This window comes from Anomaloglossus baeobatrachus, chromosome 5 (genome assembly GCF_048569485.1).
Source record: "Anomaloglossus baeobatrachus isolate aAnoBae1 chromosome 5, aAnoBae1.hap1, whole genome shotgun sequence".
Taxonomy (NCBI): domain Eukaryota; kingdom Metazoa; phylum Chordata; class Amphibia; order Anura; family Aromobatidae; genus Anomaloglossus; species Anomaloglossus baeobatrachus.
Window position 1 is genome coordinate 567826826 of NC_134357.1, and position 22777 is coordinate 567849602.

General features: G+C 49.7%; 1 protein-coding gene across 1 annotated transcript in view; it reads left to right on the top strand.

The window, feature by feature from the left end:
- Positions 1 to 22777, top strand: part of LOC142313047 (uncharacterized) — a 167376-nt gene that overhangs the window by 71208 nt on the left and 73391 nt on the right. The window contains 2 exon segments of the mRNA XM_075352033.1: positions 7313 to 8183; positions 11002 to 11147. Coding sequence (XP_075208148.1) covers positions 7313 to 8183; positions 11002 to 11147 — 1017 coding nt within the window.

A 22777-nucleotide genomic window follows, 5' to 3' on the forward strand; every position in this document is an offset into this window, starting at 1 on the left:
TCAGATGTGGCACTTATGATACCACACTCTTGTAATATGCCCATAAACAATAATCCACAATAACAATACATAGATTAAATACGCGTCGTGCTACACAGCCAGTAAAGAGTCATACGTATAGCTTAATTACAGGTTATTATAGCTCACTGCTAACATGTCAGGGCATCTATGTGATCCAATCAAATAATGAAAATACATAGGATCCTATACCCAGTATGATGATCTACTGAACCAGGAACTATCAATCTCTGTACAGATATAGATATGGGACGAGTGCAAAAATATGTAAAAAAGAACAGAAATATACATGTGCCGGGCTAAGAGAAAGGGGGTGGAGGACTGGGATAAATGCTCTGTGCAGTAAAGCAGGCCTGATGAACCTGATATACAGTAGGTACTGCAAAAGAGTATTAGAGTAAAAGGGAAACCGTCTGCAAGCCCTAAGTAAATGCTCTGTGCAGTCATCTGCATCAGAGCATGAAGCCGAGCCAATATACCAGATGTGGCGCTGCAGAGGGGGTATCAGAGTAGGAGTGAAGCCCCACGCTTATGGCAGAGATACATGGGGCTTCCTGACTGCTTCCCGCCTACTCTGATACCCCTCTGCAGTGCCACATCTGGTATATTGGCTCTGCTTCATGCTCTGCTGCACAGAGCATTTACTTACGGCTTGCTGATGGTTTCCCTTTTAGTACAGAGAAATTACACACAGGGATGACACAGGACAGGGCAGCTTCTTTCTGTAGTGTTACAGGCAGACATCTGCACATTATTATACTCACCTGCTCCTGTGCTGTGAGAGATGATGTTAGGGTCTTCTGCCTCCACTTCCTGTGGCTTCTCCTGGCTATGTTCAGTTCCTGTCCTCTGCTTTTTTTATGTCTGATTGGTCATTCTGCTCTCCTCTTCTTGTTTGCTTAACTCTCTCCTTGCTCTGCTATTGCTCTCTGGTGCTTCTGCTCTCTGCTTCTTCTTGTTTGCTTAGCTCTCTGTTTCCTCATCTTATTCTGTTCTGTTGTCTCCTTGTCAGGTCTCTGCTTATTCTGCTCTGTTGTCTCTCCTTGTCAGGTCTCTGCCTACTCCGTTCTGTTGTTTCCTTGTCAGGTCTCTGCTCCTTCTCCTGCACTGTTTAGCTTTCCATATTTTCAATCTCCCACGGCTGTACTGAACAAGCTCCACCCCCTCTCCTGATTGGCTGTTCTCCTCTTGGCAGCTCTCACAGCTCTTTGACTGGTAGAAGATGCTGCCTGGCCACTCCCCCCTCTAGAGCAGAGGCCGCACTGTGTGCAGTGTGGGTGAGTCTGACTCTGCACCTCTGTGTTGCGGCTTCCTGTGCAGCTATACACACAGTGTGGGCGCCCCCCTTAGTCAGCTGCTTGGTGACGGCCCTGGGGCAGCCCACCCGTGCTGGAAATGAGGAAAGTACACACTACGGGCAGCCATCTGGGTCCCTTTAGGTCACGGGCCCCGTAGCAGCCGTGTGGTCTGCCTCTATTGACGGTACGCCACTGGCTGGATGGCTAGAAGGGTAAGTGTGCCACCGTCCCCGCTAAATAATGAGGGCAGGACAGTGCGGGGAAAGTACCCCCCTCCTTAAGCCCCTCCTTTTCCCGGAAACTCAACCTGGCTCATCGAATGCTTTGCGGAATGCCCACTCTGTTAGTTTTGCGGGTCCAAGATGACAGCATCACTTCTCTTCCATATTGGACTGATCCAAGCAAAGGCTTCATCAGTCATGTGCAACATCATAAAGGCAACTTTGACCTGGTCTGAAACAAACTGATGAGGCAAAACTTCAAAGTGCAAGGTGCACTGATATATGAATCCCCTGCATTGCTTGGGGATGCTGTCAAACCGCAGAGGAGAAGACAGACGAGAACGGAAGCTTGAAACTGGATATACTGCTTGGGTGGTGACTACAGTCGAGACAGGATCTGGTGGAGATGGTGTCAAGGCTTGCAAGCAGGTGTCCACTGACTGCAAGTAGGTCAGGATCTGGACTAGTTGTTCTGGTTTACAGACCATATCTTGCTGCATACCTGTAAACTTAGGAGTACTAGAGCAAGCAGGATCCATGGGTTGGGCAAACTGTTATGTTCAGAAGTGCAAGTGGGAGTGGACTGGGCCACAGCAGTGGCTCAACCAGGAGGGGTGTAATTAAGCAACTTCCTTGTCTTCACTAGAGCCTCTAATGGAGATAATAGGTATGTACTGCAAGGTAACCACCAGGTGCTACTTTAGGGAGTCCTAGTATTGTGACAGGTGTCCCCAGGGGTCGGGGATAGGAAACCAGATTAATAGAAAAGATACAGGCACAATATGAGAAGCATCCGTGGGTAATTTCCAAATAGGTAAAGTTAAATTCTGCTCACCTTTGCAGGTTGTGCGCCCCCACACAACCCCAGTGAATGCGTGACAGTCCGGGGTGATCCTCCATTCTGATTGCTGTATCCGTGCTTGTTGGATCCAGACTTTGGTATCGCTTTAGGCTCCTGAAGTCCACCGGCACCTTGGGATTCAGGTTTTCCTTTGCGATCCTCCGTTCTCCAGCTGGATTCTCTAATGGATTGTCAGGTCCTGTGCAGCTATTACCGAAATCCCAGGTAGGGAGTAGGCATATAGGAAAGATTTTTTTCGGTCTGCTATAGCGCTTCAGGAACCATTTGCTGATATTTAAATGTTGTATTTTTATTTTTTATTGTTGAACTCCTATTAATACAACGCGTTTCAGCAATCAAATATGCTTTCATCAGGTACAGTCATATGAAAAAGTTTGGGCACCCCTATTAATGTTAACCTTTTTTCTTTATAACAATTTGGGTTTTTCCAACAGCTATTTCAGTTTCATACATCTAATAACTGATGGACTGAGTAATATTTCTGGATTGAAATGAGGTTTATTGTACTAACAGAAAATGTGCAATCCGCATATAAACAAAATCTGACCGGTGGAAAAGTATTGGCACCCTTATCAATTTCTTGATTTGAACACTCCTAACTACTTTTTACTGACTTACTAAAGCACTAAATTGGTTTTGTAACCTCATTGAGCTTTGAACTTCATAGGTAGGTGTATCCAATCATGAGAAAAGGTATTTAAGGTGGCCACTTGCAAGTTGTTCTCCTATTTGAATCTCCTATAAAGAGTGGCATCATGGGCTCCTCAAAACAACTCTCAAATGATCTGAAAACAAAGATTATTCAACATAGTTGTTCAGGGGAAGGATACAAAAGTTGTCTCAGAGATTTAAACTGTCAGTTTTCACTGTGAGGAACATAGTAAGGAAATGGAAGAACACAGGTACAGTTCTTGTTAAGCCCAGAAGTGGCAGGCCAAGAAAAATTTCAGAAAGGCAGAGAAGAAGAATGGTGAGAACAGTCAAGGACAATCCACAGACCACCTCCAAAGACCTGCAGCTTCATCTTGCTGCAGATGGTGTCAATGTGCATCGGTCAACAATACAGCGCACGTTGCACAAGGAGAAGCTGTATGGGAGAGTGATGCAAAAGAAGCTGTTTCTGCAAGCACGCCACAAGCACAGTCGCCTGAGGTATGCAAAAGCACATTTGGACAAGCTAGTTACATTTTGGAAGAAGGTCCTGTGGACTTATGAAACAAAGATTGAGTTGTTTGGTCATACAAAAAGACGTTATGCATGGAGACAAAAAAACATGGCATTCCAAGAAAAGCACTTGCTACCCACAGTAAAAATTGGTGCTTTGGGGCTGTGTGGCCAATGCCGGCACCAGGAATCTTGTTAAAGTTGAGGGTCGCATGGATTCAATTCAGTATCAGCAGATTCTTGACAATAATGTGCAAGAATCAGTGACGAAGTTGAAGTTACGCAGGGGATGGATATTTCAGCAAGACAATGATCCAAAACACTGCTCCAAATCTACTCAGGCATTCATGCAGAGGAACAATTACAATGTTCTGGAATGGCCATCCCAGTCCCCAGATCTGAATATCACTTAAAATCTGTGGGATGATTTGAAGCGTGCTGTCCATGCTCGGCGACCATCAAACTTAACTGAACTGGAATTGTTTTGTAAACAGGAATGGTCAAATATACCTTCATCCAGGATCTCAATAAAAGCTACAGGAAGCGACTAGAGGCTGTTATTTTTGCAAAAGGAAGATCTACAAAATATTAATGTCACTTTTATGTTGAGGTGCCCATACTTTTGCACCGGTCAAATTTTGTTTAAATGCGGATTGCACATTTTCTGTTAGTACAATAAACCTCATTTCAATCCAGAAATATTACTGAGTCTATCAGTTATTAGATATATGAAACTGAAATAGCTGTTGCAAAAGCCCAAATTGTTATAAAGAAAAAAGGTTAACATTAATAGGGGTGCCCAAACTTTTTCATATGACTGTATCTGATACCTGATGAAAGCATATTTGATTGCTGAAACGCGTTGTATTAATAGGAGCTCAACAATAAAAAATAAAAATATAAAATTTAAATGTAGCGCTATAGCAGACCGAAAAAAATCTTTCCTATAGGGCAGGGGTGGGGAACCTCCGGCCCGCGGGCCGCATGCGGCCCGCCATGACCTTTTATGTGGCCCCCGGGCAGATTCCCGGGGGAGGCAGTGCTGGTGCTGTCACCGCAGTTTGCTGCCGCCGGCCCTTTAAATCCACACATTGCTGTTTGTGCTGCAATGTGTTCTCCCGTCGGCCAGTGCCAATTGTGGGCGGGTCTACAGCAGCCTCAGCTTCCAGCCTTGTGTGTCCGCCCCCTGCCCTCCGGAGATCAGTGCCTGCCTTCTCCTTCTGATGCAGTGTCCGGCTCCTGCACTCCGGTGATGTGAGTGCAATGCTGCTGTGAGTCCAGCGCCGACCCTCTGCTGCTATGTGCCCTGCCCAATGCTTTGTGCCTCCTCACACCAGTTCTGTAAACCCTCACCCCCAGAGTTGCATGAAACTCTCAGCGCAGTGTGGCCCCCAATGTCGTGTGTGCACCCCTCCCGCAGTCCTGTGTGCAGCCCATCACCCAGTAGTCCTGTTTGCACCCCCCCAATCCTGTGTGCACCCCTCCCCCAGTCCTGTGTGCAGCCCCCCAATGTCCTGTGTGCACCCCCACACAATCCTATGTGCAGCCCATCACCCAGTCCTGTGTGCACCCCCCAGTCCTGTGTGCACCCCCCAGTCCTGTGTGCACCCCCCAGTCCTGTGTGCACCCCCTCCAGTCCTGTGTGCACCCCCCCAGTCCTGTGTGCACCCCCCCAGTCCTGTGTGCACCCCCCCAGTCCTGTGTGCACCCCCCCAGTCCTGTGTGCACCCCCCCCAGTCCTGTGTGCACCCCCCCCAGTCCTGTGTGCACCCCCCAGTCCTGTGTGCACCCCCCAGTCCTGTGTGCACCCCTCCAGTCCTGTGTGCACCCCCCAGTCCTGTGTGCACCCCCTCCAGTCCTGTGTGCACCCCCTCCAGTCCTGTGTGCACCCCCTCCAGTCCTGTGTGCACCCCCCCAGTCCTGTGTGCACCCCCCCAGTCCTGTGTGCACTCCCCCAGTCCTGTGTGCACCCCCCCAGTCCTGTGTGCACTTCCCCAGTCCTGTGTGCACCCCCCCAGTCCTGTGTGCACCCCCCCAGTCCTGTGTGCTGCCCCCCCCAGTCCTGTGTGCTGCCCCCCCCAGTCCTGTGTGCTGCCCCCCCAGTCCTGTGTGCTGCCCCCCCAGTCCTGTGTGCAGCCCCCCCCAGTCCTGTGTGCAGCCCCCCCCAGTCCTGTGTGCAGCCCCCCCCAGTCCTGTGTGCAGCCCCCCCCAGTCCTGTGTGCAGCCCCCCCAGTCCTGTGTGCAGCCCCCCCAGTCCTGTGTGCAGCCCCCCCCAGTCCTGTGTGCTGCCCCCCCCCAGTCCTGTGTGCTGCACCCCCCCAGTCCTGTGTGCTGCCCCCCCCCAGTCCTGTGTGCTGCCCCCCCCCAGTCCTGTGTGCTGCCCCCCCAGTCCTGTGTGCTGCCCCCCCAGTCCTGTGTGCTGCCCCCCCCAGTCCTGTGTGCTGCCCCCCCCAGTCCTGTGTGCTGCCCCCCCCAGTCCTGTGTGCTGCCCCCCCCAGTCCTGTGTGCTGCCCCCCCCAGTCCTGTGTGCTGCCCCCCCCAGTCCTGTGTGCTGCCCCCCCCAGTCCTGTGTGCTGCCCCCCCCAGTCGTGTGTGCAGCCCCCCCCAGTGATGTCTGTGCCTCCCCCCCAGTGATGTCTGTGCCTCCCCCCCAGTGATGTCTGTGCCTCCCCCCCAGTGATGTCTGTGCCTCCCCCCCAGTGATGTCTGTGCCTCCCCCCCAGTGATGTCTGTGCCTCCCCTCCAGTGGTGTCTGTGCCTCCCCTCCAGTGGTGTCTGTGCCTCCAGCCCCTCCAGTGGTGTCTGTGCCTCCAGCCCCTCCAGTGGTGTCTGTGCCTCCAGCCCCTCCAGTGGTGTCTGTGCCCCCAGCCCCTCCAGTGGTGTCTGTGCCCCCAGCCCCTCCAGTGGTGTCTGTGCCCCCAGCCCCTCCAGTGGTGTCTGTGCCCCCAGCCCCTCCAGTGGTGTCTGTGCCCCCAGCCCCGCGTGTGGTGTCTGTGCCCCCAGCCCCGCGTGTGGTGTCTGTGCCCCCAGCCCCGCGTGTGGTGTCTGTGCCCCCAGCCCCATGCCCCCAGTTAATTAATTGCTTCACCCAATATAGCAGGGTCATTTAAACATTGATAATTTTGTGCGGCCCCCGAAGGTTGGTAGAAATTTCCAAATGGCCCCCGACAGAAAAAAGGTTCCCCACCCCTGCTATAGGGGATAGGAAACTGACAGTCAGTGATGTGGATGGGTGCAGACCGGTTGGCTGAAGTAGGCAAATATAGCAGATACAATAGGTGCAGCAGACATAGCAGCTTCAGCAGACACAGTTGGTATACATAGATGCAGCAGGTACAGCAGTCATGGTAGATACTAAGATACAGCCATATGTTGACCCACACCGCATAAGACTCAGCAAACGGAACTGGACCTAACAATTAGATCTAAGGATAGACCACATTGCCCAGAGGGGGAGGATGACTTAAATATCTAGTGCCTCTCTTCCAGGGGCTGAGAGGAACTTCTGGGTTAGGGCTCATTGGCTATTCAAGAATAGGTGCATGTGCGTCCTAAGCGCACTTCCAGGAGACCTGCATGGCATGTGCAGGCCCTGGGAGACGGCGGTAGGGACAGAGATGCCACGGCTTAGTGGCCAGGAGGGTAAGTGTGCTGGTGTCCCTGGGGACTCTGGTAATGGCATTAGAAGCTATTTTATAAATATTCTTAAATTTGTTTATATTCTAAAAAATCATTTTTATTCTTGGCAGATGACTGTATCCAGAGATTAGAGGCAAAACTGACATCTTCAGTATTTAAATCAGATGACCTTGATATCACACAAGATATAACTGAAGTGAATGCCACTATTCAAGATATACCATCATCTCTTCACAGCAAAGATCTATCATCTGATTCTTTTAAACAAGACCTACCTTCGCATTCATCACAGACTATTACGAAGAATAAATGTTACACAAGAAGCATTCAAAATCAAAGTGCTCTTGCAGTAAAGAAGCCATTTCCAACTTCAGAATATGGAAAAATCCATAAAAAAATTCATGCCAGGGAGAAAAGATTTTCTTCAGACTCTGTTAATTACCAGAGAACTCATACAGGGGAGAAGCCGTATTCATGTACAGAATGTGGGAAATATTTTGCACAAAAATCAGATTTTGTTATACATCAGAGAACTCACACAGGGGAAAAGCCTTTTTCATGTTCAGAATGTGGGAAGTATTTTGCAAGAAAATCAAGTGTTGTTAGACACCTGAGAACTCACACAGGGGAAAAGCCTTTTTCATGTTCAGAATGTGGGAGATGTTTTGCAGATCGATCAACCCTTGCTAGTCACAAAAGATTTCACACAGGGGAGAAACCATTTGCATGTTCAGAATGTGGGAAATATTTTGCACATAAACCAGATGTTGTTATACATCAGAGAACTCACACGGGGGAAAAGCCATATTCATGTTCAGAATGTGGGAAACATTTTGCACATAAATCAGCTGTTGTTAAACACCAGAGAATTCACACAGGGGAAAAGCCTTTTTCATGTTCAGAATGTGGGAAATGTTTTGTAGATCAATCAAATCTTGTTGGACATCAGAGAACTCACACGGGAGAAAAGCCTTGGGAAATGTTTTATTAAGCATAACAAATCTCACAAGGGTAGAAGCTATTATCATACCTAGAAGGTGAGAAATGTTTAACTTGAAAATTATAATTTCTTGACCACTATTAAAAATTGATATGGGGAGAAACCATAAATTTGACAAACTGAACAAGAAAAGAGACAAAGTAAAGGCAAGTATGTAAATAAGAAAGTGAAAGCAGGTTAGAAGTTACATTAGAATTAAAATATATACAGTTACTAATGATGTCTGTTTTCTAAACATCAAATAACAAGCAATAATCCATGTGCATTGAATATTTCACATTGTTATAAATTCAAATTCACTATATGAAGAAGAGTATTACAAACCCCCCCCCCCCAAAAAAATACCCAACATTTTTACCCTCTTTTTTCTAACTTCCAATCTCAGCGATCTGCCATTCATTACAGTTAAGGCTGCTTTACACGCAGCAGTGAAAGCACCCGCGTCGTTTGTGCGTCACGGACATATCGCTGCCTGTGGCGCACAATACCGCTAGGCCCAGTCACACGGACTTACATTCCTAGCGACATCGCTGTGGATTGCGAACAGCCTCTTTTCTAAGGGGGCGGTTCGTGCGACGTCACAGCGACGTCACACGGCAGGCGTCCAATAGAAGTGGAGGGGCGGAGAGCAGCCGCATGAAAGACACGCCCACCTTGTTGCCGGAGGACGCAGGTACGGTGTTGTTCCTGGGGTCTCACACGTAGAGATGTGTGCTGCCTCAGGAGCGACCAACAACCTACGTAATGAACGACGTGTCAACTATCAGGTGAGTAATTTTGATCGTTAGCGGTCACTCTTATGTTTCACACGCAACGACGTCGCTAACGAGGCCGGATGTGCGTCATGAATTCTGTGACCCCAACGACATCTCGTTTGCGATATCGTTACGTGTCAAGCCCCCTTTAGGCGGGCTTTGCACACTACGATATCGCAAGTGCGATGTCGGTGGGGTCAAATCGAAAGTGACGCACATCCGGCGTCGCTGTCGACATCGTAGTGTGTAAAGCCTTTTACATACGATTAACGAACGCAAAAGCGTCGTTATCGTATGATCGGTGTAGGGTCCGACATTTCCATAATGCCGCTGCTGCGATGGTACGATGTTGTTCCTCGTTCCAGCAGGCAGCACACATCGCTGTGTGTGAAGCCGCTGGAGCGAGGAACATCTCCTACCTGCGTCCCGGCTGGCTATGTGGAAGGAAGGAGGTGGGCGGGATGTTTACGTCCCGCTCATCTCCGCCCCTCCGCTTCTATTGGCTGCCTGCCATGTGACGTCGCTATGACGCCGCACGACCCGCCCCCTTAGTAAGGAGGCGGTTCGCCGACCAGAGTGACGTCGCAGGGCAGGTGAGTGCATGTGAAGCTGGCGTAGCGATAATGTTCGCTACGCCAGCAATCACAAGATATCGTACCTGCGACGGGGGCGGGGACTATCGCTGCAGCGACATTGTTACCGATGTCGCAGCGTGCAAAGCCCGCCTTAGTTTCGGTGCACAATCTCCATGTCTGAACAATGTCTTCTCTATGCTATAATGGTAAACATGTTCATATTACAAATTACTATTTCCATCTATGATCCATTCCTTCTTTGCGGGAACATCTGGTCTGATCCAGTTTTTAAAATCACTTTTCGCTAAGTTTTTAGTATTTTTTTCATCATCATTGGGAAGTGACTCCCTTCTCTATTCCCCAATACACCTAATATAGGTAGGGATGGGTGGACTCGCAGATAACCAGGACTGGCGGGCTTTATCATGGCTGGGTATGAAAATTGGGGAGGGGACCGCACGCTGTTTTGTTTTTCTAATTCAATCATTTATTTAACTAATTTAAAAAAAAAAGTGGCATGTGGTTCCTCCTATTTTGATACACAATGAAGATAAGTGCATGGCTGGTGACTTCAGCTTGTAGCCGTAAGCTTTATCTGTGTTGGGTATCATAATATGGGGGGACCCTATGATATAGACCCGCAGAGAGTGTCTGTGATTCGTTGCAGGCAGACACTGTTACAGAGGTTGGGGGTATGTCTGGCTGCAACCAATCACAGATGCCGGTGGGCGGGGAAAGCAGTGCAAATAAATGAGGGTTATAAGCACCAGAAGAAGCATGAGCAGCTGCAGGAGCAGTGTACAGCTGCGCTGATGCCTCAGTAAGTATGAAGCACTTGCTTCATTTTTATTTTTCCTTTTTTCTTTTTTTTTTTTTTTTTTTTTTTTTATTTCCCGAGTTGCCGGATTCAGATTAACACCAGGAATCCTGGGTCCGGGTCTGGCACTTAAATAAGTTTGAAATAGCATGGATCTGGACTTTTACTGTCTGTGTACAACCATCTCTAATTACAGGGTTTAAGGGAACTTTTGATTTTAAATGCTTACTAAATTGTCTCAATAACCTGAGAAGCAAAACATTTTTTCCATTTTTTTTAAGAGAAATGACAAAAAAATGATCCCCCCCCCCCAACCTCCCCCTTCCAATTTTTCCCATTCCGGAATGCTGGGGTAAGATTATCTATACAGTGACGTCTTGTACTGAAATATTAGGGCTACAGCTATATCATATTTTAAACAGAAGAATAGCGCTGTCTCCATAGTTCTTTATACAATGACTTATAGATCAGACAAGCTGCTCATATTTAGACAGTTTCTATTTTACTCGGACTCTTTTTATGAGTAAGATCAGTGAGTCTCATAACTAGTAGAGAAGCTCCAGGGACAAGGACCCCATCTCGTATTGACACTTTGGAAGCCCGAAGTCTCCAGCGCCAGTGCTCTCATTTTTGCCTCTGGTGTTTCTTTTAGAATAAATCCCCTTCTCATACAGTCCTGTAGTAATGACTTTGTTAATCACGTTTTGTCGGATGGTCGTCTGAATCCATCTAAATGTTATCAAGTTATGTGCAAGAAACAATATACGTCCTGCCACAGTTTTCCCACGTGTGTCCAGTGTCAGTTCTTCTATATTGCCTTATATAAAACCTTGGTGGCTCCGACCAAACCTGCTGATTATTATTTTACCATCGTAATACCATTACTCCAAAAAATATTTATAATCCAGCAGCTTCCGCTAAGCACTTCCAAACTTTGTCCTCTGTACATATGCCGACCTTGTGGATAAACAGAGGGTCATATATCCCCTATGGACAGTCTACAATGTCTACTAGGGATATAGATCTGACCCCTTCAAGGATCATTGTCCACTGGTCGTCAGTGATGGACCCAATAATTTTTTGCATATTTGGATAGAGGCACATTATAAAGTCCAGAAATCTCACCAGACGTTTTCCGTGAATTAGATATTGTGCTCATCATCATGTCTGATAACAGTACAAGTTTTTTAATTCTGTTTTGTGTATAAAAAGATTTTTACTGGATCAGACCTGAATATATTGATGACAACATCTATGCGGAGGTTACATTCTTCTAATTGCTGAAACCAGCAGAAATCATTATTGGACAAAAGGTGGCTAAAGCCTGCTTTACATGCTGCAATTTCTCGTGCGATCGCAATTGCAATCGCACCCGTCACCATCGTTTGTGTGGCACGGGCAATTTGTTGCCTGTGTCGCAAAAAGTCAGCAACCCCCGTCACATGTACTTACCTCCCGAACGACCTCGCTGTGGGTGGCGAACATCCACTTCCTGAAGGGGGAGGGACGTTCGGCGTCACAGCGATGTCACACAGCGGCCGGCCAATAGAAGCGGAAGGGCGGAAATGAGCGGGACATAAACATCCCGCCCACCTCCTTCTTTCCGCATTGGCGGTGGCCGCAGGTAAGCTGCAGTTCATCGTTCCCGGGGTCTCACACGGAGCGACGTGTGCTTCCTCGGGAACGATGAACAACCGGAGCACAGAAGGACGTTCGATATTTTGAAAATGAGCGACGTGTCAACGAGCAACAATAAGGTGAGTATTTTTGCTCGTTCACAGTTGCTCATTTGTGTTACACGCTACGATATGTCAAACGAGGCCGGATGTGCGTCACTAACGATGTGACCCCGGCGACATATTGTTTGATATATCGTAGCGTGTAAAGCCCGCTTTAGTCTCGTAATACCGGATGAAATCCATTTCTCAAATCCATCTAGATGTAGGAATTCAGGAAGGGTTGGATTGTTCCCCACAGATGTATAAAAAGTGAGGCCTGTAACCAGGGTCGGTCTGGCCCGGTGGGGTAGCGGGGAATCCCCCGGTAGGCCCCGGGCCCTCAGTGGGCCCATGTGCCTTTTATAGTGTGGAGCAGTGTATAGCGCCGTGGGGCCGCCGGTTTTTCGGGGCCGGCGTTATGTGCAGCAGACTGGGCAGGGCCCCCACACTCTGATGGCCCCCCCCCACACTCTGAGGGCCCCCAGCCTTTCCATCACAAACTGCAGCGATAGCACAAGTTCCGTACTATCGCTGCAGTTTGCGCGTCTGCAGAAGGACCTGTGGTGACATCACAGTCATGTGATATCACCGTAGGTCCTGCACTGCGGAAGTCCCAGACCTGTCCTGGAGACTGCGCCACTATTCAAATGTACGCGCATCTTTCAGACAGGATCAGTCTTGTTACAAGAAATGTCTTGTTCCTGTCCATCCTGCCTGACCACCAGCGACTTCTTCAAATCTTTCGAGTCTGTCATCCACCTAATGATCCTACACTGATATCTTTGACAAGGATGCTGAGACTTTACCACCATATAGGCTGTATGATTGTCCTATTGACCTACATCCGAGTTCCTCACCCCTTGTCCCAGACAGAGACCCAGGCCATGTCTGAGTATATTAAGTAGTATCTGGCAAGGGGATTTATCCATAAGTCCTCCTCATGGGCTGGGGCTGAGTTATTTTCTTAAAGAAAAAAGATGGCTCCATCCGACCGTGTATCGACTATAGAGGTCTCGCTCAAATCACGGTCAAAAATAAATATCTGCTGCCACTTATACCTGAGTTGTTTGACCGCCTTTGAGGCTCCAGAATCTTGTCAAAACTCATCCTCCGTGGAGCATATAATCTATTCGTATATGAGCAGGGGATGAATGGAAGACTGCCTTGAACACCCACAACGGCAACTACGAGTAGCAAGTAATGCCATTTGGGTTCAGCAAGGCAAGACGCTCCAAGAGTTTGTGAATTATGTTTTCTGGGACCTTCTCTACTCGTGTGTGGTTATGTACCTAGACAACATTCTGGTGTTCTCCACCAAGCTTCCAATACACAGGAGAAATCTCCATTAGGTCCTGCAGAGGTTGAGGGAGAGTTGTCTGTACGCCAAGTTCGAGACGTGCATCTTCGTTTGAACAGACTTCCCTTACCTTCCTGAGCTACATAATCTTTGACACAGGTTTGAAAATGGATCCGGAGAAGTTGTCGGTGCTTCAGATGTGGCCTCATCCTGACAGTGTGAAGACAATTCAGCAGGTCTTGGGTTTCGTCAATTACTACTACTAATTTATTCCACATTTCTACTTCCAAATCGTCCCGATCACTGTCTTGACCCGCAAGGGTGCAAATCCCAAGTTGTGGACTCCTGACACTGAGAGCGCACTTTTCTCCCTTAATCGGGCCTTCTAATCGGCTCCAGCACGGCTGAGGCTGGAGATCAAAAACAGGTCTTAGAAGTGGAAGCTTCTCCCTCTGGGGCCGGTGCGGTTTTCATGCAGAAATCTTCTAGCAGTCGAATGGTAACTTGTGCTTTCTTTTCCAATGTATTCTCTGTCCCTGAGCGCAACTACTCGTTTGGCGAGCAAGAATTGTTGACTATAAAGATAGCTCTGGAGCAGTGGCGTTACCTACTGGAGGGGCTCTGCATCCCGCTGTCATCTACACCGACCACAAGAATCTGGCCTACCTGCAGTCGGCTTAGAGATGAGGTACACACACAGCTCCGCTCCGTACACATTGTACACACGGTTCCGCTCCATACACATCGTACACACGGCTCCGCTCTATACACATCGTACACACGGCTCCGCTCCATACACGTACAAACACAGATTCACTCCATTTAAGTTGTACAAACATGGCTCTGCTCCGCGTACGTCGTACACACGTGGTTCGGCTATGTACACATTGAACACACACGGCTCCACTCCATGCACATTGTACATATGCGGCTCCGCTCCGCACACGTCGTACACACAGCTGTGCTCACGTTGTACACATGCGGCTCTGCTCTATGCACGTCGAAAAACGCGGCTCCACTTTCTATAAAGGTAGGAAACACGTGGCTCCAATCCGTACACACACGCCTCGGCTCTGTACACGTTATATACACACGGCTCTGCTCCACATACTTTATACATACATGGCTCAGATCCGTACACATCGTACACCTCGTACACACACGGCTCCGCTCCGTACACCTCGTACACACGCGGCTCCGCTCCGTACACCTCGTACACACACGGCTCCGCTCCGTACACCTCGTACACACACGGCTCCGCTCCGTACACCTCGTACACACACGGCTCTGCTACATCCACACTGTAAACCCCTCCTGACCCCACACATAAACTTCCCCTCATCCAGCACCACCTCGTACACACGCGGCTCGGCTCCGCTCCGTACACCTTGTACACACGCGGCTCCGCTCCGTACACCTCGTACACACGCGGCTCCGCTCCGTACACCTCGTACACACGCGGCTCTGCTCCGTACACCTCGTACACACACGGCTCCGCTCCGTACACCTCGTACACACACGGCTCCGCTCCGTACACCTCGTACACACACGGCTCTGCTACATCCACACTGTAAACCCCTCCTGACCCCACACATAAACTTCCCCTCATCCAGCACCATGACACCCAGCACAACAGAGCCCTGCATACACTGAGGAGCTGATCATGTGACCCCTGACTCCTCCCCTCCATGTGACATCATCACAGGTCCTGGAAGCACAGAGCAGCCATATATCTAGGGTTGCGTCTAGAATGGAGTTGATTTTTTGTGATCCTCATTTTAGCCCCTCCACACTAGATGGCTCCCTAGTGAGGTGACTAGAATGGAGTTGATTTTTGAGGCCCTCACTGTAGACACTTTTTTTTTAATCCCTCATTTTAGCCCCTCCACTCTAGATGGCTCTGTACTGAGGTGACTAGAATGGAGGTGATATATTGAGGATCTCCCTCCCTCAGAAAATCAACTCCAATCTAGACAACTCCTCATAGAAACCACTAGAATGGAGTTGATTTTTTGAGGTGCTCATATATATACACACATATACAGAGGTGTATCTAGGCATTCCGGCACCCGGGGTAAGAATTCAATTTGGTGCCCCCCCGTGTGACCATTTATATGTAATTTGCACACTTAGTCACGTGATGACGAGCTGCTCCTAATAATTCTCTCAAAGTTCAAAGAGAAACATAGGAAGAAAATCTAATTGTCTCATGCAAGTATGAAAATCACATATGAGTAGAGAGGCCATGTGGTGTCTGCTGGAAACAGCGAGCAGAGCTGAATCCTGACAGAGAGTATATTACATGCTGTTAGGATTGGGCGACACTGTTTAATTTTACAAGCAAAGGGCTTTTCCGGGTTTGAGATAAAAATCTGCAGTCAATCTATGTGTCACTCTATGTGACTGTAGATTTCTGAATTCTCACACTGCACACTGTCAGGATTCTCTGGTGCCGGCGGTGAATGGGAGGTAACGAAACTGCAAGTATGTGATTTACATGCACATGGTCACGTGCAGACTAGATATGTATGGCCTCGCTCAATAAAAATGAATTGAGTAAGGCCGGACACATCTAGTCAGAATGTGGCCAGAAATATAAAAATCTCATACTTGCGCTCGTATGACCGTCCACTCTCGTCACTGGCACCGGAGAATCCAAAAAGTGTGCAAGCGCTGTGAGAATTCAGAAGCCTGCAGTCACCTAGAGAGACTGGAAACTTTCATCTCAAACCTGGACAAGACTTTACTTATACAGTTAAGCAGTGTAGCCCAATTCTAAGTAAAGGGGTTGTCCAATCTTACAATTTATGTATTGTTACTTGTGTACAGGATCAGAACTAGTAACAGCACCAGAACCACCAGAGGTACAGAAATACATAATGAGAACCCCCATCAATACAGAAACACAGCATCACAACCACCAGAAGTACAGAAATTCATCCATATCACCCCATAAATTTAGAAACACAGCATCAAAACCCTCATCAGTACAGAAATACATCATCAAAACCACAAGAATGGTACATCAATTGTAATGTTAGGTCAGACACATAGACATTTGTATTGCAGGAATTTACAACTTCCAGTACATCCTTAAAGGGAATTTGTCACCAGGATTTTAACACCTAATCTGAGAGCATATAAAAAAGCAAAAAAGAATATCATTACTTACAGCAAGATGGAATTGCAGCTGTATATTGCTCAGGTCAAAAGTCTACTACTACTCCAGCAGGATACAGCTAAACCCCCACTAGGTGGAGGCAACACAAGTGCAGGTGGATCCATTCACACTCACTTCCAAATATGGAGGAGGTGATGGCTGGATGGTAAAACTGCACACTAGTGGCTTGCATAGAGCACTGTTCACACTAGCAGACGCACAGTCACAAACCCGCAGCCTATTAGGTGACGCCCATACTATTCGATCAGGCGGGCTGCCAAGCCGTACCCCCACTGCGCGCTACGTAGGGACAGAAACTCTGATAGCAAGGCCTAACAAAAAGGGGCCTGGCTGTATCCTGTACAAAAAATGTTTTTGAGGTTTTTTGTTAGCGTTATGGCCATAAGACGTAAGCCTACAACCCTCGTCACGGGAACCTCATGCTTGTAGGTCCCTACACTATATATAATATCAAAAAGCAAAAGAGAATATCATTACTTACAGCAAGATAGAATTGCAGCTGTATATTGCTCAGGCCAAAAGTCTACTACTACTCCAGCAGGATACAGCTAAACCTACACTAGGTGGAGGCAACACAAGTGCAGGTGGAGCCATTCACACTCACTTACAAATATGGAGGAGGTGATGGCTGGATGGTAAAGCTGCACACTAGTGGCTTGCATAGAGTACAGGATACAGCCAGGCCCCTTTTTGTTAGGCCTTGCTATCAGAGTTTCTGTCCCTACGTAGCGCGCAGTGGGGGTACGGCTTGGCAGCCCGCCTGATCTAATAGTATGGGCGTCACCTAATAGGCTGCGGGTTTGTGACTGTGCGTCTGCTAGTGTGAACAGTGCTCTATGCAAGCCACTAGTGTGCAGTTTTACCATCCAGCCATCACCTCCTCCATATTTCGAAGTGAGTGTGAATGGCTCCACCTGCACTTGTGTTGCCTCCACCTAGTGGGGGTTTAGCTGTATCCTGCTGGAGTAGTAGTAGACTTTTGGCCTGAGCAATATACAGCTGCAATTCCATCTTGCTGTAACTAATCTGAGAGCAGCATAACGTAGGGGCAGAGATCCTGATTCAAGCGGTGTGTTACTTACTGTGCTGCTTAGTGTAGTTTTGATAAAATCATTGTTTAATCAGAAGTAGATTATTCATTACAGGACTGCTTGGCATGCTGCAGGTAGTCCAGCATATTCATGAGGTCTGTATAACTGCTAGCTCTGCAGCAGAGAAAACATTGATTTTATCAAAATGACAGCAAAAAGCTCAGTAAGTGACACATCGCTGAAATCAGGGTCTGTCTCTACATTATGCTGCTCTTAGATGGGGCAGCAAAAACCTGGTCACAGATTCCTTTTAACAATGGTAAGGAGATACTTGGGAGTTATCAGTCATCATCAGACTGAGGACTGTACAGGAACTACAGTAAGGCCTCGGTTCTACTTGCGTTTTGCATGGACGAGTGCAATCCGATAAAACATTGAATTGCAGTAGCACCAGTGTAAAATGATGGGGCAGTGTCCATCTGCAATTGATTTTTCATGATATATTGGCATGAAAAAAGAATTGCAGCATGCTGCGAGTGACTGAGAGTCTCAGCTCACATACCCATACAGGTCTACGGGAGCGTGTGAAACATTGCACTGCACTTGGATGTCATCAGAGTGCAGTACGATGTACGCAGAGACAGGCCGTGGAGAAGGGGGAGAATTACTCCCTCCGTTTCTCTTGACCGAAGCTGTGATCTGATCGCAAGATTGGATCATAGCCGCATGACACTCGGCTCATGCTCGCAGCAGAGCCTGAGCCAAGGGTCATTAGCATATCGCATCTGATGCTCTCGCATGGGAAGCAATGCACAAGTGGGACTGAGGCCTAATGATGAGAATTAGTCAGTATCACAAATAAAGGCTGGAGTCATATTAACGTATGGCATCAAATGTGAGTGCAACGGATGCAATATGCTAATGACCCTCGGCTCAGGCTCTACTGCGAACATGAGCCGAGTGTCATGCGACTGTGACCCGATCTTGCGATACATGCACACACAGACACATTACAGATATTATTAATATGGGGAAGCCGGCAGCAGCCTCACTCACCTCCCCCGCTTGTCTCCGTCCAGCTCCTCCTCGGCATGTGGCTGTGCTGCGCTGATTGGTGGCCATGACTAACAGACATGGCCACACACAGAGCACACTGACACTGCTGTATATATATCACAGGAGAGGCTGGGGACGTACATCTCTTGAGGGGGGCATTCAGATCTGAGGTAGTATACAGCACTGGGGTGGGGGACGTACAACTCTGGCGGGTAAATAGCACTGGAGTGAGGGAAGTACAGCTCTGGAGGGGTATACAGCACTGGGGTGGGGGACATACAGCTCTGTGGGGTATACAGCTCTAGGATGGTATACTGCACTGGAGTGGGGGTATACAGCTCTGGGGTGGTATACTGCACTGGAGTGGGGGGGACATACAGCACTGGGGTTATACAGCACTGGAGTGGAAGACAAACAGCTCAGGGGGGTATACAGCACTGGAGTGGGGGACAAACAGCTCTGAGGGTATACAGCACTGGACTGGGGGACAAACAGCTCTGCTGGGTATACAGCACTGTGGTGGGGGTAGATACAGCTGTGGGGAGAACAGAGTTCTGGTGGGTATACAGCACTGGGATTAGGGGACAGACAGTTCTGGTGGGTATACAGCACTGGGGTCAGGGGACAGACAGTTCTGAGGGGTATACAGCACTGGGGTGGGGTGAATAGACAGTTCTGGGGTTATATAGCACTTGGGTGGGGTGAATAGACAGTTCTGGTGGTATACAGCACTGGGGTGGGGTGAATAGACAGTTCTGGGGGTATATAGCAATGGGGTCGGGTGAATAGAGAGTTCTGGGGGTATATAGCAATGGGGTGGGGTGAATAGAGAGTTCTGGGGGTATATAGCACTGTGGTGGAGTGATTACAGAGTTAGGGGGGTATATAGCACTGGGGTGGGGTTAACAGACAGTTCTGGGGTTATACAGCACTGGGGTGGGGTGAATAGACAGTTCAGGGGTTATATAGCGCTGGAGTAGGATGAATAGAGAGTTCTGGGGGTATACAGCACTGGGGTGGGGTTAATATACAGTTCTGGGGGTATATACCACTGGGGTGGGGTTAATAGACAGTTCTGGGGGTATACAGCACTGGGGTGGGGTGAATAGACAGTTCAGGGGTTAAATAGCACTTGGGTTGGCTGAATAGACAGTTCTGGGGGTATACAGCACTGGGGTGGGGTTAATAGACAATTCAGGTGGTATATAGCACTGGGGTGGGGTGAATAGACAGCTCTGGGGGTATATACCACTGGGGTGGGGTTAATAGAAAGTTCTGGGGGTATATACCACTGGGGTGGGGTTAATAGAAAGTTCTGGGGGTATATACCACTGGGGTGGGGTTAATAGACAGTTCTGGGGGTATATATCACTGGGGTGGGGTTAATAGACAGTTCTGGGGTATATAGCACTGGGGTGGGGTTAATAGACAGTTCTGGGGTATATACCACTGGGGTGGGGTGAATAGACAGTTCTGGGGTATATAGCACTGGGGTGGGGTTAATAGACAGTTCTGGAGGTATATACCACTGGGGTGGGGTTAATAGACAGTTCTGGGGGTATACAGCACTGGGGTGGTTAATAGACATTTCTGGAGTATATAGCACTGTAATGGGGTTAATAGACAGTTCTGGGGTATATAGCACTGGGGTGGGGTTAATAGACAGTTCTGGGGTATATACCACTGGGGTGGGGTGAATAGACAGTTCTGGGGGTATATACTACTGGGGTGGGGTGAATAGACAGTTCTGGGGTATATAGCACTGGGGTGGGGTTAATAGACAGTTCTGGAGGTATATACCACTGGGGTGGGGTTAATAGACAGTTCTGGGGGTATACAGCACTGGGGTGGTTAATAGACATTTCTGGAGTATATAGCACTGTAATGGGGTTAATAGACAGTTCTGGGGTATATAGCACTGTGGTAGGGTTAATAGACAGTTCTGGGGTATATAGCACTAGGTGGGGGGACAGGACATACAGCTCAGTGTGAAGTTGATGCATAGGCTCCTGTCTGACAGTGTCTTCATCTGTGGGTTGAGCCTAGAATGTATGGGCTCCTTCCAGGTTAGTGGGCGTGACCAGCTTCATGACAAGCCATACCTGGAAGGAACCCGTACATTCTAGCATCTACCTTTTCTATTGGACGCAGTGCTTGCTGCGTGCTAGCTCCGCCCACAGATGAACTTAGGCTCTGCAGACCACAGAGAAGGCTGCGTTCAGGTATGGATGTAAGAGCCATCAGCCAGGGAAGTGCGGGTGCCGACATGATCGCTGCGGGCACCGGAACTCGGCCCGGGGGCCGCAGCATACATCACCGCCCTCGCTGAAAGGTGCTGATGCCGTCCCTGGTCGCTCAGAGTGCTGCATCAGTCGGCCTGACAGCGCCTCCTCTGACACAGCGCCCAGGGCAGATGCCCCACCAGCCCCCCGTAGATACGCCTCTGATCATACCTCCCAACTTTTAAAGAAGGAAAAGAGGGACAAAGTTTGCGGCGCGCGTAGCGCGCCGCGGCAAATTTTTAGGCCACGCCCCCTAACCACACCCATTTCACAGTCACGCCCATATCCACTCCCCATCCACACCCATTCAGCACAAACACGCAGGCAGCCGGCGGGCCTCCAGCACGGACACGCAGGCAGCCGGCGGGCCTCCAGCACGGACACGCAGGCAGCCGGCGGGCCTCCAGCACGGACACGCAGGCAGCCGGCGGGCCTCCAGCACGGACACGCAGGCAGCCGGCGGGCCTCCAGCACGGACACGCAGGCAGCCACAGTGAGGCAGCCGGTCGCCCGCACAGTGAGGCGGCCGGTCGCCTTCACAGACAGGCGGCCGGCCGCCTTCACAGACAGGCAGCGGGCCGCCCGCACAGAGAGGCGGCCAGCCGCCCGCACAGAGAGGCGGCCGGCTGCCCGCACAATGAGGCGGCGGGCCGCCCGCACAGACAGGCGGCGGGGGGCGCCCGCACAGACAGGCGGCAGGGGGGCGCCCGCACAGACAGGCGGCAGGGGGGCGCCCCGCACAGACAGGCGGCAGGGGGGCGCCCGCACAGACAGGCGGCAGGGGGGCGCCCGCACAGACAGGCGGCGGGGGGCGCCCCGCACAGACAGGCGGCGGGTGGCGCCCGCACAGACAGGCGGCAGGGGGGGCGCCCGCACAGACAGGCGGCGGGCCGACCGCACAGACAGGCGGCCGGCCGACCGCACAGACAGGCGGCCGGCCGACCGCACAGACAGGCGGCCGGCCGACCGCACAGACAGGCGGCCGGCCGACCGCACAGACAGGCGGCCGGCCGACCGCACAGACAGGCGGCCGGCCGACCGCACAGACAGGCTCCGGCCGGGGGTGAGGGGGGAGGGAGGGAAATCAGCGCTGGGGAGATTAGTTTACTGTACCAGCAGCAGCACAGGCAGCGCTCCTCTCTATGCCACGTCTACTAGGATGGTAGGAGGGAAAAGCAGGGAGGCGGAGAGAGAGTGGGTGGGCGGAGCCCGGGAGCCGGCCGTCCCGCCCGTGGCAACGGGACAAACAACGTAAAGCGTGAAAGTCCCGCTGTATCCGGGACGGTTGGGAGGTATGCAGCATGTTAGAATGTGTACATAAGATCCCGCTGGTGGTGGCCGCAGCTTATAGGCCCCAAATCTGGTGACAGGTTCCCTTTAAAGTGAACCTGTCAGGTGCAATATGCACTCAGAGCCAGGAGCAGTTCTGGGCACATATTGCTAATCCCTGCCTAACCGTCCCTGTATACACTAGCATAGATAAAGAGATCAAGAACAAATATTTTTAAAGATCTTATATCTTATGCTAATGAGCGCGGGGACTAGTCACAAGGGCGTTACTTCACTTGGCTAGTCGGCTCGCATAGCATGTTAGCATGTTATTACGCCCCTGTGTGAGTACTAACACGCTATGTGAGCCGACTAGCCAAGTGAAGTAACGCCCTTGGGACTAGTCCCCGCGCTAATTAGCATAAGATATAAGCTCTTTAAAAATACTTTTTCTATAGATGCCTTTATCTATGCTAGTGTATACAGGGACAGTTAGGCAGGGATTAGCAATATACACCCAGAACTGCTCCTGGCTCTGAGTGCAGATTGCACCTGATAGGTTCCCTTTAAAGGGAACCTGTCACCAGAAATTTA